The following is a 19,111-nucleotide window of genomic DNA, read 5'->3' as shown; positions in this document are numbered from 1 at the left end:
TAAAAACTGCATGTAGACAACTAATTTACGTGAACCAGTTGCAGCATTGACTTTAGATACTGCAAGTAAACACTCTATTGACTTTGGGTAGTGCAAGTAGACATCCCATTTATGTAAATCCGAGCACATTAGGAACAACCAACTCATAATTTTACATTCCCCAAAATTATTGTATCATTATGCTTGCTTCCCTCAACATTACAAACAGACAACTGCACTGTGCTCCTAGTTAATAGATATATCATATCTCATGTTTAATAAGCCTACGCGAACCACGACAGCCAATACAAGCTGTTACAAACTACTCATCACTTATGTCCCAACTCTAGTGAAAAACTATTATCAATTCATGAACTGCACATATAATTTGGTATTTTGGTGTGTGTTTTGGCGGTTGGTGGGGAGAGAGTATAAGAAAGTGTGTGTGACGGGGCGCCGGCAGTCGGTGATAGTGTAGTGGTGGCTGTGTACTGTAGAGTGAGAGAGGAGGACAGGATAATGCAGGTAGGTCTAGGCTACACGTGATAAATAGTAGTGTGTGGAGATATGTGGTAGTTTACAAAAGTGGCTAAAAACCTTCCGAAATGTGCGAATCTTAAGGGTAAGAATGTGAAGATAAAGTATATGTAGTTTACTGTACCTTTCAATTCCATATACAACCCCGAAGAGTTGCTAAATGCTTCCAAAGATAAATACAGCGAGAAAACGTTAGTATGGAATCAAAGGTAAAGCCTCCTTAGTGACACAACACTATTGATTTATCTTATATAATATTGATTTATCTTGACAAATCATAAACAACATATTTTAATAATGCTATTTTGATTAATTCATTAAAACCTAGAAGATGTGAGGATAGATAATTATAAACCGAACTGTAAAGTAAATACAAATGTAATGATAAATACTACTATTAGTATACACAGCTATGGCTTTAACGATAACGACATTTTTAGACCGATTGTGGATCTATTTAGAATATTTCTTTGTTACTTAATTATTGACACAGAGATGCTAGTTGGCTAAGTGTTTTATGCCTAATACAAGGCAAGAGATGAATGAACTGAGGAGACTACTTGTAGTGTAGTGTGTCGCTTTTACTGTCAACTCTCTTAGGCAGAACTAATATTTAATAAAAACAATCTTAAACGCAGCTTGGTATATATAATATTTTTTTTATTTTTTTTATAATTTAAATGTTATTATTTAATACAATGTAATCCTGTAATGTTAAATCAACAAATATAACAATTTAACTGTCTATCGATGCATAATGAAAATGCCATCACTGGTCCTAGTAAAAAAGGTCGTTTACTATGACTCACTCATTAAGACAATGTACTTGGCTTATCATGTTAAATTTGCTGGGATTTATAATCAAAGAATTTATCTTACTTTTTATAAACATATTTAGGCACAGTTTGAATATAAATACGTCATAAGTTTATTTATTTAGATCAGTGGCGTGAAATAAAGCTTAGCTGGGGACGCCTGTTTGGCTATACAACCAAAGGAAATGGAAATAGTTATTTGTTAAATTATCAGAACCAACTAAACACACTTGGAATATGCCGAGCTCTTACTTCTCGTGTTCTTAGGTAATTTTATTGCTATAGTAATTCTTTATAAATTAAAATATCACTGTGGATATTGAAAAACAATTGTTGTAAAAGTTTCTCACTGACCTTCTGTAGGCTTATGTTATAAAGCTGTCGTATCGCTAAACGTAGGATCTGCGATATGATTTAAAAGATCGCACAGCGTACCATGTATTTTTATGAGAATACAAACACAGAGAACGACATAGAATTGGAAATGTAAATGTATGTGCATGAATATTATAAAATCCATAAACGTTTGTGCAATATGAAATTTAAATGTGCCTTACTTCAACAGTTAGTTGTCCTAATTTATGATTATGACAAAAATCCAGTAGCCTACAATTGGTACAATATTGTACAATTGGTGCGATGGGTAGGTCGTCCCTGTTTTGACTAGGATAAATATATGACGCCGTGTTACGAGTAGTTCAAGACAAAGTAAAGAAAGATTAATTAATTAATTATGAGATATATGAAGCCAGGGGTGCCCACAGGGGGGTTTGATGTCGCAAAATGCGACATCAGAATTTTATTTGGGGGGGATTTTATGATTTTGGGGGGGATTCAAGCCAGTGGTTGGTTAAAAGCACATAAAAGATTAATCAGATAATTTTTACGACCTCCTTAATTTATTATTGGGGTAATTATGCAATCAAAATCCCGTTTGACATTTTATCTTGATTAATAAATCATTTAATAATTGCTATAAAATATATAGATACTTTTATGTGGATTTCCACTTTCTGACTCTATCATGTTTGACAGTGAGAACAACTCCATGCCAACTGCTGTCAAAGGATTATGGTTGCTTATTAAATTGTATCTGCAATTTGAGTTTGTTTTTACCTTTCATTATGAACTTATTCTCAAATAGTCTCATTGCCTTGAGGACCTATTGATGGGTTTTTAGGTTTGTTTATTATAATATATTCTTGATTCATAAAAAACCAGTATTATGATAATGATAATCATTTTGCTATTTTTACAACATAACAACATGAAAGCTTGTGATAATATTTTGGCTCTCCCAAATAATTATGCCTGGGTCATTTATTCATTGGAAGAAATTGACATACAGTACTGTGACAATTTAATTAAGGTTTTTGATAGGCTATGTGTTTACGTTAACTTCAAGAACTGAAACACATGATCCTCGATTAATTAAATTTTATTTGTTATTGTCTTTTCTTGAATCTAGAAAGAGCTTCAAACAAATTTTACTAGTCTTAGAATAGATATATAATTATTTTTTCACGCCACACTACACTATTTTGACGAACTTCCCATGCAAGGATTTAGTCCAGAAAACAGCTGTTTGTCCTTAATTAAATGGGGTTTCATACAGTACTACTGTACTGTAATGAGTTTTGCCGGACACCAATCAGCTGTTTATACTGTATTTGGGTGGCAATGAGTGGTTATAACAAAAATTTTAGTCCTTTAGTTGGTGGTAATATAGGGATTTGAACGGATTTAGTAGTATGGCGTAAACTATCGTACGTCACTCGTCCAAAATGTGTTGGCCGGACTCGTATTAAAAAAACCACTACTCGACTTCGTCTCGCACGGGAATCAGGACTAGTAACGTAATATACTATTTTACCACACTATGATGTTTTTAACTGTTTTACATATAGGTACATTAATTGGTGGCTGAAAGTTACGTTTTGTAGGCCATGCCAGCTGTGATCGTCATTTGGGGATCGAGCAGGTTTTTACATCCCTAGGGCCGCAAAATCAGCTGCCCGTTTTAAATACACAATCATTATCCATAGCATTGCAATAGAGTTGTTTTATTGTCACCGCTGACTAGCAACTATTTATTATTATTTTTGCTGATTCCACAAATTATTTATCCACATGACCTTAAAGTTGTAGTTGTGTTGACTATATCAGTGTGCAGTGCATTATTATTGAGGTGAATTAGTGGTAATAGGGTATAGTGTGGGGTGGTGAATAATAGCGTTCGTACCACGGACTGAAATGGTTTTGCAGTTCTCGATCGTTTTAAGTCCTCGACCTCGTATCGAACTTAAAAACTACCTCGAACCAGCAAAACCTCATTTTGGCCCTAGGCACGAAATAAGTTTAGGCCTAGTAATATTTTTGATACTGAATATTTTACACTTATTTAAAAAGGACCAAACTCAGAAGTGGATTAAAGGGCAATTTAGAAAATATCTCAAACTTTTTGACATAACTTCAAGTACTTTCTCCCCTACAATTTAATATGGTAAAATAATTGTTTATGCAAAAACCCTGATCCCAAAAAAGTGGTTTTCGAAGTGATGTGTGTGTCTGTCTGTATGTGTGTATGTATGGTACAGAGCTACAGACCACGCCTGTGGTCCGAGTCCGATTTTGATGAAATTTGGTATTTTAGGTACCAATCCATGGTCTCTCCAGATGTTTTTTTTTTCATTTTGGATTTTTAATAGTGATATTCCATAAAACCCTATAAAATAATGGATGAATAAAATTTTCTCAGAATTGGCCCGAAAGATTTTGATTAAAAATTAACATGTTATACTCTTTGACTATGACAAAAATTGTATAAACCCTCTATGCCGTAAAAATTATGGTTCAAAAGTTATTGCAACTTTTGTGATTTTCCCTTTTAAAACCTATTAACTCATGGAAAATCGGATAAAAAAAACTACATGGCCAATTTTGATTCAAATTGTGTGCATGTTAAAAATCCAACTCATTTAAATTAAAACTAAACTAACAAAAAGTTTGCTACTAGAGTTTTAAAGGAAAATTGTCCATTTAAATCGGATTAAAAGTTTGATTCAAACGCCTAAATTCCCATAAATTTAAAGAAGTATCGGGGGCACCCCTTCCCTCCCCGCATTATAAACATAACTATGGGCTAGCCCCCAGACCTTCCGGCATGGGTTAAACAACGAATTTGGGGGGGATTCTGCGACGTGAGCTTTGGGGGGGATGGGCACCCCTGTATGAAGCGAATGGAATATAGCTGCAGGTTTATTTCAATATGCATTGGTGCATAGGTGCTTGAAATTTCAATATGCATTGGAGTATTCGAGAAAGTTTTACCAAGCATTTGACTGTAAGTTCTAAAAATAATTGAACTTGACAAATGAACAGGCTAGTAGTATTAAAATCTAATGGTGTAGCCACCTTTGTATGGAAATATTAAAACAGATTAGGTAAAACTTGGTCTGAAAGTTGAAAAATATAGGATTATCTACTTCAGTAGGCTTACACTGCACGTTTCGCCATTGTACCAGTATAACCATTTGAGATCTCCAATTTAGGCGAAAAATTATGTAGTTTCCATTCTAATTAACAAATTATACAAAACCAAGCATAAACACAAAGTACAATATTTTCTGAGTTTGAGGTATTCTTGCTTTTACTGAGGTATTAATTTTTACTAGACCACTTTAACTACCTGGGCGTGACGGAAGCTGTATGGACTCACATATTATGCTACTTTGCCTCCGGGTGAAAGTGGTCGATGCTTTGCTAACGACAGCAGCCACAGTTGCGCCGTCAATGCTACGTCATCTCCGTGGTATTAATTGTTCAACGAAAGCAGAGTTAGTGAAAGAAATTCTAAATATGAACTTTCATCTCTCCTCGTTTTATCATAAAAATGAAATAGTACGTTTCGTACCTAGGGCCGAAAACCGTCTCGAGATAGTTTTTAAGTTCTCCTCTTCGTCTCGAACTTAAAGCGTTCGAGAGCTGCAAAACCATTTCGGTCCGTGGTACGATCACTACTTTTCACCACACTATACCCTAACCCTATTACCACTAATCACAACAAAAATAATGCACACAGTCTGAACAACTTAAGGTTATACTTAAGAAATAATTTGAGGAATCAGACGAACGCTATTTTTCACCACTCTATAAACCTACCTATTATCACTATTCACTACAATAATAATGCAGACTGATAGTCGACACAACTACAACTTTAAGGTTATGTGAAGAAATAATTTGAGGAATCAGCAAAAATAATAATATATAGTTTCTCGGCAGCGGTGACAAAATAAAACAATTCTATTTCAATGCTATGGATACTGATTGTGTATTTAATAGGCATTCATTTTTAAAGAAAGTAAGTGAACAGCTGATTTTGTGACCCTAGGGATGTAAAAACCTGCTCGGTCCCCAAATGACGATGACAGCTGGCATGGCCAGCAAAACGTAACTTTCAGCCACCAATTAATGTATGTAAAACAGCTAAAAACATTATAGTGTGGTGAAAAAAAAAATAGTTGCTAGTCAGCGGTGAAAATAAAACAAGTCTATTTCAATGCTATGAATACTGATTGTATATGCATTAATGTTTTAAGTAAGTAAGCGAACAGCCGATTTTTGGCCCTAGGGATGTAAAAAACCTGCTAGGCCCCCAAATAACGATGACAGCTGGCATAGACATAGACAGCAATATGTAGCTTCCGGTCTCAACAATTGTAAAACGGCTGAAAACATCGTAGTGTGATGAGAAATCCTTTTTGCGAAGAGAGTAAATAGTTCTATAGTCTGAATTAGTTGGACCCTTATAAGCAATTAAAATTGGTAATCTCATGGTTAGAGAGTCTAATTAACTAAAATCATTAGTTATATAAACTGAAAAGAACCCTAATGATTCAAATTCTTAATAACCCCTATTAGAATAATAGCTGTTAAGATTCTTATTCTACATTATGTTTTTAATTAATCCATACAGAGAGAATTATTTAACTCGATACAGGTGCATTACAATATAACATAGATCATAACACGAATATTGCTATGCATCTGTTGTACAGGGTAAAAAAAAACACAAATAACGTACACTAGGCGCGGTTGAACGTTGAAACAAGCTCACTATCCTTGTATTCTTTATTTCATTGGCAATCAACTTATATGCGTTGTTTCATAGTTATCTGAGTATTTTCTGAGTATGAGTATTTTCTGAGTATCTATGAGCTTTAGTGTTATTGGGAGTTTATTGTGAATACGTCTTAAATCCAATTATTTAACAGTCAAACAATTTTGAACTTCATCAATACGTACCGGTACCAAGATATGCAAAGTGCCAAATACAATACATTGCGTCCCATTTAAACTCTTATGGAGAGTAAATTAAATGCTTTAGAAAAATTTGCTCATGGATATATTTCCATCAAATTTGCAATCCGTTTGATCTCACAATATTAGGCTTTTAATATAAAAAACATAACTTTATGTGTTTCTCTTTAAACACACATGTGCACTATTGAAGAAAATTAATAAAGAAAATTTCAAATATTTAAATATAATGTGTAGGTTAATCAAAAAATTGCTTTTATTTATAAAAGCAGATTCCATCATTTCGGTAGATCGTAGCCCATCCACTTGCAGCTGATCCAATTCACTACAAAGCTGAAGACAATAAGTCTCTTGGCAAGGAGGAATTTATTCTGTATTGGAAGTTTCCCACCACAATAATCACCTAGCAATGATTATCATGTTTTTAATTTGAAATACTCAGTACCTTCAAAATGTTGTCATTGTTGGGAATAAATATTATGAAAAATCTGATATTTCTTAATTTTTTTAGATAAAAAAACGCTCTACTCTGCAAAAAATGGTAAAATGAAATATTAGTAACTGTAATTAAACATTCAGTAAATCCTGAATTCAAATAACATATGTCTAAACCTGATTCCTTGGAGCCTATACGTTCTAACTCACAAAACCATTTAAAAGCAAATTTCTAATCTCACAGTATACTTAGCTGTTTGAATTTATCCAAGATGGTCGGTAGCCTCCAAGGATGTTACATTTCATAAAAATATTGCATACATTGCTAGATTCATATGTAAGATCATAGATTGAGAGTATAATGCCCCCTCCTTAATATGTGGTAAGACAGTCTGGACGTTTCAGATTCATATGTGATAATTCTTCAGACTGGACATGGAAATGTAGTGATACAATCAAGTCAAACCTCCCAATAACGTCACTTTCTATAGATTATAAATCAGGAAGCATAATTGTTTAAATTGAGTGGCTACAGCCCATACATCTCTTCAATCGAAGTTACTGGACACGGACCCTTATTAGGGCAGTTTTCAATTGTCCATTAGGTAAATGAGGCGTAATTCTCGGGGAGGTTATGTAAACTAGCTGCGGCGCGGCGTTGAGACCTCTACCAGGTGATGGTTAGAGATTACATGATATCAAGGTCGTGTAGAGGAAAGTAACGCGGTCATCTCTCACCCAATCCTCATTGTTTATTGCTGTAACAGGAAATCAGTATGTAACTACTTTTTTTCTTTTTGCTCTTCCTCACAGGTAAAAATAGACCGACCGGTTTAGAAAGTTATTGTAACATCCTTCGACTGAGTATTTGAGTGAAAATACAAATGATCGTTCTTTCTTGTTGCATTGTAGGGTGTACAAGGGCTCAACCGGATTTATCTGTATAACCTTTCGATGTTAGTGTATTCACTATAGATATAAAAACAAGGTTCTTATTTGTGTCAGATAATATCGCATAGTAAATAATTGTATTTATTGTGTAGTTGGATGTACCTACCAACCAATACAGTATACACCATGAGTATTATAACTGATTCGTGGTGAACGGAATACTACATTTTTAATATTTTTCAGCTGAAACTGATGAAGATAAATGTTGTCTATGTGTTTATGCTCATGTGAATAAGACTGAACATAGTCCAGGCAACGAATGCTAAAAAAAGGGTATAGAGGGGAATGTTTGGGACACAATTTCTGACTTCGTAGCTTTGTTTAGTATAGTTTAGGAGGTTAACATACCAAAAGTCCCCGCCTCTAGCCCTTGTGCTGTGGGAGAGGGGGGGGGGTTGAAGGTACCATTTTTTTGGTTTTTTCTGATATCTCAGAAACCATGCGTCCAAGCGAAATTATGGTAATATGCAAAATGAAAACTTATTAAATTGCCAGCAAGTTTGTAATTTACTATTTTTCGATATCTTGTATTTCTTGTCTTTGGCGTAATGTAACTAAACTACAGTGTTAAGCAATAACCGCTACATTTATTATATTTAGATGATGCATTTGTTATAATAATATAACTGTGCACTCTAATCTTTTGATGGAGATTGGTTCTGAGGGCCGGGTTTAAAAGCACTTGATATAATAGCCAGCACAACCATAAATTCATGGTGCTTTTTAGCGAATTTACCTACAGGAAAGAAGAAATTACCTTTGGGTGGCATGGCAAGATTTAGACCTCAAGCCGATTTACTTTTTCATTTTGATGTCTCTGAAGGTAAAAAAAACTCTACTCGTAAAAATGTGTATGTATATAATGTCCGTGAACACAATGCCTCGAGTAATTTGTTTGTATACACATGTAGGTCTGGACACCCTTTAATGAGTAGGCCTACACAAACCAGCGATATCGGGTCATAAGATCAGAGTGTGAACGTTTTGAAACTAAAAAATAGGATTGTTTAGCTCTTACCATTAAACACATAACATTGCATACGTCTCATTAAAACCATCGTGAAAAGTTTATCAAAACAAATAATTTAATATGCTGAAGCGTTGTTGTAGGATTAAAGGTTACGGAGAAAATTTAAAAAAAAGTACAATTTATTATAATTCGTATTTTAGGGTGGAAAAGTAAACTGTTGTAGTTTGCTTGTTATGAATAAACTTAACTTACTTTATGAATAAAGATCAAATTTGGCAAATTAATTTACTTCATACTACACTATTAAAATTTAAAAAAAATCCGTTCCCTGTAGCAGCAAACCTATTGGTGTATTGTTGTTTTCATGGCTATGTGTTATTAGGAGTTTTATTGTTAATAGGACTTAGCATTGTTTTTTCGCAAGTTCAAAGATTATGTAACCTATTGTAGAAAAATAATTTTAAAGTAAATTATTTGTTTTAAGTTAATAGGTGGCCAATTAAGTTTTCAACGGTCAATTAATTTTCCAGTTACTAATTCTTACTAGTTACTAATTTCCAGTACTAATTAATCTAATACAGATCATAAACATGTAAGGTTGGAAAATGCTATATTTATATTTTTCATATTATGGTTCAGTATTAAACATTTGTTGCATTTAACTGAATACCACCTTATTCACAATAAATTCCCAATATCAATATGCCAATATGCAACAATGCATATTCTCTAAACAGAACAAATTTGTAATTGTAAAATGTTGGTTGCGTTTGATGACACCCAGTATTTGAGCAACTTCAACCTCACATTTCCGAGGCGGTTTGTGTGACGGCGTTTTGTCGTCTTAACGAGGCGTCGGCAGCGAAAGTAAAGAACCCGACCCATCGCTGTACAACTCGAACATAGTTTAGAGACAAGGAACCAGTTCTCTAACATTCTAACTTTTTAAATGTGAAACTAGTTTTGGAAATAACGAATAGCCATGAAATGCGAAGGCGAAATCGAATACTAGATCCGCCTCCTAATTTGTATCTGCTAGTTGTTTGGTAAAAGCTTGTTTATTTAAGAAATGGTGTGATTAGATAACTTTACTTGGACAGCTACCTATAACAGTGTAAATTTATATATACCTATGATCTTCCTTTTTTATATTTTTTCCAAGCAGTTGATCTTAGAAGTAATATTTTATGTACGAAGAAAATATTGAAAATAATAAAGACTAGAACTGCACAAATTGTTGTTGTGCCGAATTTATTTTATATTTTTGTGTCGTTGGATAACGTTTAGCATGGAGTTAATGTTCCAAAATTTAAAAGGTTGAGCCTTAAACCAGAGTAATGGGTTGCCTTTAAATTATTGTCTATATTTCCATAATATTTGTATTGATTTTATGTTTACTGTGGATAGTGTAATGTGGCATTTTAATGTTCAGCACAAGTTTAAAACCCCATATTCACTTGAACAATTTTAAAAATTTTCGTTTAATTAAATACACCACCGATAAATGCATTCTGCTATCAGTGGCGCTCTCTGTTGTAAGCCACACCTTTTAACTAAGTCAAACTGTTAGTGTAACTAGCCGTGAGCTATTGCAGATGCTCACGGCCCCCCGTAAGTACGAATGTTGACAATAAGCTCACCTAACGTATAGATTTATATAGCATTGTCTATCGCAGTATCGCAAACTAAGTAGCCCAGTCAATAAAGGGATTGTAGAGGACATGGTGAGGGGGAAATTTTTTTCTGCGGGAATGTGTTCGGGGTAGTTAGAAGATAAAAATACCAAAAGTCCCCGCCCCTGGCCCTGCTGCTTAAATGGGGGGAGGGGGGGAAAGACACCAATTTTTAGTTTTTTACTTCTACACTGAAAACCGTGCATCGTACGGAAAAAATGTAAGTTATAAAAAGAAAGATGATGAAATTCTCTACAAGAATGGTCATATTCATTTCTTCCGTATATGCATTAGTTTAAAAGATATTCTCAAAATAATATAAAAATTCTTAAATAAATTGATTTTTCACGCGTTTTTTGTCAAATAAGTTTATATAATCCATTAGCCTGTTGTTGTTTCACAATTATTAGGATAGAAAATAGGTTTTTGAACACTAACCTATATAATATAATATATCAATCGTATATATTGTGTTAAAAATTGTTTATATAAATTTAAATAAATTATGTATATTTGTCATGGAAACAAGTAATTTTGGCATAATTATTACATTAAAAATTAAAAAGATTATGTTTGTAGCTATATTTGTCCAGGTTTATTTATAACAATTACCGAAACCAAGACTTAATACTATTGTTCATGGTCTGGCTCACTTGGGACGAGAGGGTCCGACTTCTGTCCCAAAAACTGGTGCCATCTGGAACTGAAAACCACCATCTAGGACATCTCCATCATTCAATTCTTGTTGATTAGACTCAATATTGGCTATCAAAGTGAGAATTCGGTGTAGGCTTGTATATTCTTCATCTTCCTCATTCATCAGAATGGGTATTTCATGTAAAAAGATCCCTTAGCAGTTCTGGCATAACGGAGAACTCTTATTGGACATTTTCGCGATGGAAAGGTATTGTAACTGTCATCCACTACTAGGATACGGACCATTCTGCCATTGTTAATGAGCAACTATTTTTAGATTTCGATTAACTGACAGGCCCACACCCACATATTTTTTACTCTTCCAATTTTTTTGTTGAATGTTGAAACTTTGGAGAGAAAGTGAGACGATATCAACGTATAACCCACCCGCCTCAGTGACTGATAAGGGCGGCGACACGCGACACGGAAGTCAGCTGATTAGTATGGGCAAAGGCGCTCCAGCGGGAAAGTAGGGAAAGTATTCCGGCCCTTTGTCCAACTTGACATGTTGATGAGTTAATCAGTAGAGTTGTATGTCATTTGATCGGTGTCTGTAGGTAAATAATACTTGCCAAGTCAGTAGAATCGCGTCACACACTCACGCCCTTGACAAAGGATTACGCGAGTGTGTACTTTATAGTCTTACCTGTACATGACCGAGCAGGCTCCTTTCAATAAGGTTTCAGGTTCTAAATTGAGTACTACCTTACAGTTTCGCTGAATGAATATGTGACACGCTACACAACAAGAATAAATTACAAGTAGTTCTAAGAAATTAGGGTGTTATAGGACATTTAGCAGTTAAGTGCGTGCAATCCCTGAACAAATGGAACATATTATTTATTTCAACATTTGACTATGTCAACATTCACACAAGAAAAAAAATACGCAAGATCCTTAGATAACCAAAAGCGGTTCTTTCAATTAATTATAAATATTATTAATTTGATAAGAGTATAGAGTCATTTCCTCGGCCGGCCGGAGACATCAACCGCCGGTGTCACAGATGCCTTTGTAATGTTATAAAACAAATATATTATCTTATTGAAACAGCAAATAGTTACCAAGAGATTTAATTTTATGTCCTAATAGTTTTGGAGGACAACAACCTTCGTATTACTAAAATTCACAAGTCTCATTCCTTACGCAAGTAAAATTGACACATCCAAGTAAAGTTCTCTAGCATCATTTTCAGAAAACGTATACTGTACATAATTAATTGTGGAAAATAATTAATTGTTGACTTTTCAACTGCAAGCTTTACTAAATCACAAGGATGTACAAATTCTGTATTCCATTGCCAGACAGAGGAGGTATACCTGGGCCAGTTGTTGCAGTGTGTCTGACCTACTTACATAGGGTCATTGTCACAGTCGCATCTATTACCATACATAAATCGTCAATCTGACGATGCCGTACTCACCAATACAATCTCTTCCCTTGTCATCTCATCTCTCAGATTGCCAGTGTTTTCTATTATAATTTCTAGAATAAAAATCTATGAAGTCTCAATTATGTCTTCTGCTTAGGGAATGATTGGGTAAGAAACTTGTGTCTTGGGTACGAAACAAGTGTTTTGTGTCGTATATAACTTGCACGAAAATAGTGTCACGGTATGTATAGATGTATGGTCACACGCAATAAAGTACTAATTTGGTGTACATATTATAAGGTTTGATCAATGATCATACGTACCAAAATATTTCGGAAGGCTAATTATAAGTTACTTTTCACTTGGGTCTACGCAACACTGAATTGAAGATGATTATATTCGGTGACTCGTAGTGAAGGAGAGAGTTGATTAGAGCTATTTTTAAGGCTATCGAGGAGTAAAATATAACTAATGTAGTTTTAAGGTAATTTCCATCCTATCATTCTATAAAATCATAGGTAATGACAATTGTTATTTAGTTAAACGATAATAAGTTATTTTAAACAAATTTAATACTATACAGATAGTGTTCTCTCGTATATTAATTTGGTGATGATATGCTATCAATAATGAAAACATTACCTAGGAAATTAAGTATTTTTTTAAAACGTTTTTATCAGCTCGCTTTCTTGTCCGGTACAAATTTTGCAATCAATTTTATACTTACTTCCCGATGAGCTAGAGACTTGAAACTTGAAACATAGCTCACAAATGGAAGACAGTGCAATATTATATCATTTAATTTTCATATTTCCCTTGGGCTACGCCCTACGGGCTTGTTTTTATTAACTCGCTTTCTTGAAAATTTTGATACTTCCCGATGAGCTAGAGACTTGAAACTTGAAACATAGCTCACAAATGGAAAATAATGCAATATTATATAATTTAATTTTCATATTTCCCTTGGGCTACGCCCCATGGGCTTGTTTTTATTAGCTCACTTTCCTACAATTTTTTATATCGATTTTAAACGAAGTTCCCAATGAGCTAGAGACTTGAAATTTGAAACATAGCTCACAAGTGGATGACAATGCAATATTATAGCATTTAATTTCCATATTTCCCTTGGGCTACGCCCCACTGGCTTCCAAATTTTTCATGTTTACATTTTGAAAGAATGTAAATATATCAATTAATTAAAGTCAGCTATAAATACTTAAATTTGACAGTTCAAAACGCAGAGGTTAAGAGGTACAGGTTCTGCTCCCAAGAGATTCTTTATACAAACAAACATTTCAAAATAAAGATAAACAATCTGAGTGCAGATATAATAATGGTGTTTGTTAATAATGTCATTTGTTATTTATTTAGTATTCTATAAAGTAAACAATAAATTAAATAGATTGATATGTTTATAGTTAGTAGGTAGGCCATACATTCAATCTAATACATAATTATATGAAAAGAAACTCAAATAAACCTTAGATTTCCCACATGCCTCTGTCCTAATCTGATATAGATGCATGAAATAGATTTAACATCCACACACATTAAAAATTAAAAAGTAGAAAATAATTTATAAATATGTGGAGAGTATAAATACTTGTAAGATTTAAAACGAAAAACGTGGGGTGCATGCAATTGATAGTAATACATTAGTTCAATAGGTGAAGGTAAATGTTAATGATCTATTCCATGCACCCCACGTTTTTCGTTTTAAATCTTACAAGTATTTATACTCCCCACATATTTATAAATTATTTTCTACTTTTTAGCGAATTTCCCTATAGGGAAGTAGCTATTACCGTAGGTGGCACGGTAAGACCTAGACCCGGGACCGATTTACTTTTTCATTTTGATGTCCCCAGAGGCCAAAAACACTATTCGTTCAAATTTTTATATATGTGTGTATATATATATATATATATTTATATATATATATATATATAGACTTATATATATATATACGTCCGTGAACGCGATAACTTGAGTAATTTTTGTCCGATTTTGATGAAATTTGGTTTAAAGGTGTAAAGCGGGATAAACTTGAATGAGTTCGCGAACCAGCACGATCGGACCATGAGAACGGGGCTTTACGGGGGGTTTTATGGGGTAAAATTGGTTTTTCTCACTTTTGACCCTCAAAACACAAAATTTCCCGATTTCTCTTTAGATCTTTTTAAAGAGCTTAAAAAAACAAATAATTTAGTATATAAAAGTATTTTTGTTCAATTATTAGTAACGGAGAAAATTAAAAAAATTGTAAATTTAAAATTCCCATGTTATTCTTATGGAGAATATTGTCAAATGTTGTAGTTTGCTTGTTTATGGATATATTTTGATCAAACTTGGCAAATTTATTTATTTTGTACTAAGCTATCAATATTTTACTCAAAAACACACTTTATTAGTTTCCTTGTAGCAGCAAACCTAGGTACTCGTTAAACCTAATGTTATTAAAATATATTTAACTGAAAATCAATTCAGACAAATGGAAATTCGCTTAGTCGGCAGGTTTGCTGCGGCGGGGGTATTAGTGCATTTAAAAACGTTTTGTTTTAAAAAAGTTTTTTTATTCATAAATTTATTTTCATTACTGACGACAGAAAAAAATATACCAGGTATAAAAAGGTAAATCATTGGAGACCCCAACTTTTGAAAAATATTAAACATTAAAAGAGGATCAACAGTGATTACAAAATCATCATTAAGAAAAGTGCCACCGTAACGTTATTACATTTCTTTGGAGCTCTTTACATATCACGGATGTGTGGTCTATAAATAATCATTATAAAATTTATATCTGAAAAGTTTTGTTTTCTAGTTTTTTGAGTTCGTGTTTTGATGGATTTGACTAAAAGGAAATCATAATATGTATTTAAATCTTTTATTTTTGTCCTATTTCGAATAAAGTTCCTTCAAATAATGTTGGAACTAAAATATACAAACGTCGTGTAATTACTGTATAATAAGAGTGTTTTATTTTAGCTTTCGTTTTCATATCAATTGATCCAAACACTTGGTAGAAATCAACACAACTGAACTCCTTATTTATTCAGGTATTTCTTTGTGTCTACAAGATCTAATCGGTTCAAGTATGTTTTTCTTTAGGCAAATCAAAGTATGCTGATGCTAAATATAATTGTAATAATATGTATGTATTTTTATACAACTACAGCTCTTTAAATCTGTACTGTTTCATAAGACCATAGAGGGTTTTAAAGGTTTGAATTAAATTTGTTAAATTAAATTATATTAAATCTCTACATATTCGTAAAAAGGGAAGGTATGATAAGTAGTGCCTAATAAAATGACTTGGCTGTATTGCAGCTTGGTAGAACTATTGGTTGTTACAAGTGTTTGGTTGAGATATCATAAGACCAACGAAATACGATGTGGACCCATCTGCGATGATCCGTTTACTAAGTACTTAATATTATAAACGATTCTCAAAACGTGACTGTATCGTGTACAAAATTACCTTAAAGTTGTTGATCTTATACACTTTTATTTCAATCGATTGATTTGCGAGTGAAAATCGCACTTTATATTGGAAATATTATTTCCCTGAGATGTCAATGAGAAGTCCAGGCTAGAAAGCTACTAAATCACCACCACTACCACCGCCATTTCCACTTTACCAGTTTAGTGGAATCCTCCGTCCATTTGAGACGTCCACCGTAGAGCTGGACCGATCAACAGTAACCGATGTCTAAGCTGGAGGCTAATCGGAGAGATATTTTCTGATCCATCTTCGGTATAGTTCAGTACCTTATATTTGATACAGAGATAGATTTGTGAGATAGATGCATGTGTTATAAACCATTTGAAGCGTATGCAGAATACATAGACTAACATTTGAACAAAATTAATATTTGATCAGAGTATATATAACTGATGATGTATATTGAATATACAATGCAGTTTGGTTTGGTTAAATAAGTTGGGGGTTACAGCTAAAATAAGTACCAGCAGCGCATTCTGTTGGAACACTCAATTCAACGACGTTCACTATGATCATAGACGAATAGAATAAATATTTATTCTATTTCATATCAAGCAACATAATAATGTACGTAGTAGAAACATAACATTATTCTTGAGAATTTGGTACGATTTAGAATATCGTATATGTGTTCTATCGTAATAAACCATTTTTGGGAAAAGTTTAATTAAGTGCAAGCATCTTTGAAAAACATTCACTTAACCTTAACGAATGTTTACAAATAATACATTTCGTCTCACGGATAACATATTATGACTAACTACCGAGACTGCCGTGTGAACTGAGAAAAGCCACAAAACAAGTGAGGAAGAGAGTGTTGATATCAACAAACTGGAGAAAGTGTACAAATGAATGCGGGGTTGAGTCTCACAAGTGTGTGGGTAATGAGCAACTAACTACTGATACCTCTAACCATCGGGAAATTTGTAAATCACCTTGCAAAATAATGCAGTATTGCTTTATAGATGTGTCATATCTATGATTTGAAACTAGTTTTATATCTAAAAATAGTTAGGCCAATATAAATATACACGTTTATTAGCTGTCAATAAACGTGTATATTTGAGTATTTGCAAAATGATCAGTTTAGTTCAACAATTGTTTTTTCATGGAGTAATGTACATACAAATACTGTCAAAAACGTTGATGATGAGGCTTTCTTCAAGATTCAAAAGCATGTATAAATATGCGTTAATTCGGAAAAAAATTGTAATGATTTAATTTTACCAAAAAAGTTAAAGTTTACCTAAAAAAATCAACATTAGTGCTAAAAATATCAAATAACATTAACTGTTCTATTCTTTAACAAATAAATTTTACTCTAGAATAAATGTTTGATAATTTCAATTTAATATTTTAGTTTAGGAATCTAAGACTGTTTCACCTCTATGCATAGTTTGAATTTCTTTTAGCGAATTTCCCATATAGGGAATAAGCTATTACCGTAGGTCTCATGGTAAAACCTAGACCCGGGACCGATTTACTTTGTCATTTTGAGGTCCCCAGAGGCCAACAACACCCTTCGTTCAAATTCATTTATATATGTGTCCATTAGCGCGATAACTCGAGCAAAAATTATCCGATTTTGATGAAATTTAGTACATACGTGTAAACCGACGTTTATTCGAACGTGTTCGCGAACCAGCATGATCTGACTATGGGAACTGGGCTTATAGGGGGTTTTATCGGGGGTGAAAATTAATAAAATAATAATTCATAAAATTTTACAAATTTTTATTATCACAAATAAATATATTTAATTTGAATTTGAATTTGAATTTACGATTTCTTTCCAGACAAATTTGTAGAGCTTAAAAAAAAGGAAAATTTTGTATATTGTAGGGTTGTTGTATGTCTAACGGTTATAGAGATAATAAAAAAAAACGTTTAATTTAAAATAACCATGTTATTCTTTTGTAGAATAAATAAACTGTTTTAGTTTGCTTGTTTATGGACATATTTGAATTAAATTTGGCAATTTTATTTATTTCATACTAGTTAAGCTATCAACATTTCAATCACACCTCAATACCTTTCCTGTAGCAACAAACCGAGGTACTCATTAAAATTAATGTTATAGGAAATAAATCTGATAATTTTCAGGGAATATTTTAGTAGAAATCCAGCCAGGTAAATGGAAATTCGCTTAGTCTGCAGGTTTGATGTGGCGGGGGTATTTCTGTGTTATCAGAGTAGAATATCCTCAACATAATCAAGTTTAAACTATAGACAATTGCTCTATAGTAATTGTTGATCTATTGTTGATAGATATACTATCAACGCAATAGTATTATAGATCTTTGCATTTCATATACTTACTAGAGTAGTTTTCTTGTTACGGTAGTTAACAAATATATTGGGGAAAAGTTTAATAATAGCTTAGATGGAATTGCAGAAATGTCAATATTTGTGGTTCAAATATAAATACAGGATACTGTATTTTAAAACATCGATTTTTCCCAAAAGAGTGCTGGTTGGATTTAATTTAATAATAAATACAAAGACATTAATACCCCCGCCGCAGCAAACCTGCAGACTAAGCGAATTTCAACTTGTCTGATTACATTTTTACTAAAATATTTCCATATATAAGACATATTTATTCTCAATTTAAATAACATTAGATTTAACGAGTGCTTAGGTTTGCTGCTACAGGGAGGGTAAAAAGCGTTTTTCGACCATAAGTCAATAGTATGGGATGAAATAAATAAATTTGCCAAATTTTATCAATATATATCCATAAACAAGTAAACCACAACAGTTTTCATTTTCTCCATAAGAATAACATGGGAATTTTAAATTTGCACTTTTTTTTTGAATTTTCTCCGTAACCATTAGGCATACAACAATGCTTCA

General features: G+C 33.0%; 1 protein-coding gene across 1 annotated transcript in view; it reads left to right on the top strand.

Moving 5' to 3' along the window:
• Positions 1–459: 459 nt before the first annotated feature.
• Positions 460–19,111, top strand: part of LOC128983698 (uncharacterized) — a 56,264-nt gene continuing 37,612 nt past the window's right edge. Inside the window, exon 1 of the mRNA XM_054403098.1 lies at positions 460–504. Within this exon, the coding sequence (XP_054259073.1) occupies positions 499–504 (6 nt within the window). The 5' untranslated portion in view covers positions 460–498. The remainder of the gene's footprint in view (positions 505–19,111) is intronic.

The sequence above is a fragment of the Macrosteles quadrilineatus genome, unplaced genomic scaffold, assembly GCF_028750875.1.
Source record: "Macrosteles quadrilineatus isolate MER2022 unplaced genomic scaffold, UCM_ALF_1.0 Scaffold_1__1_contigs__length_201487025, whole genome shotgun sequence".
In the NCBI taxonomy this organism is placed as follows: domain Eukaryota; kingdom Metazoa; phylum Arthropoda; class Insecta; order Hemiptera; family Cicadellidae; genus Macrosteles; species Macrosteles quadrilineatus.
This window is presented reverse-complemented; position numbering and strand designations above follow the sequence as displayed.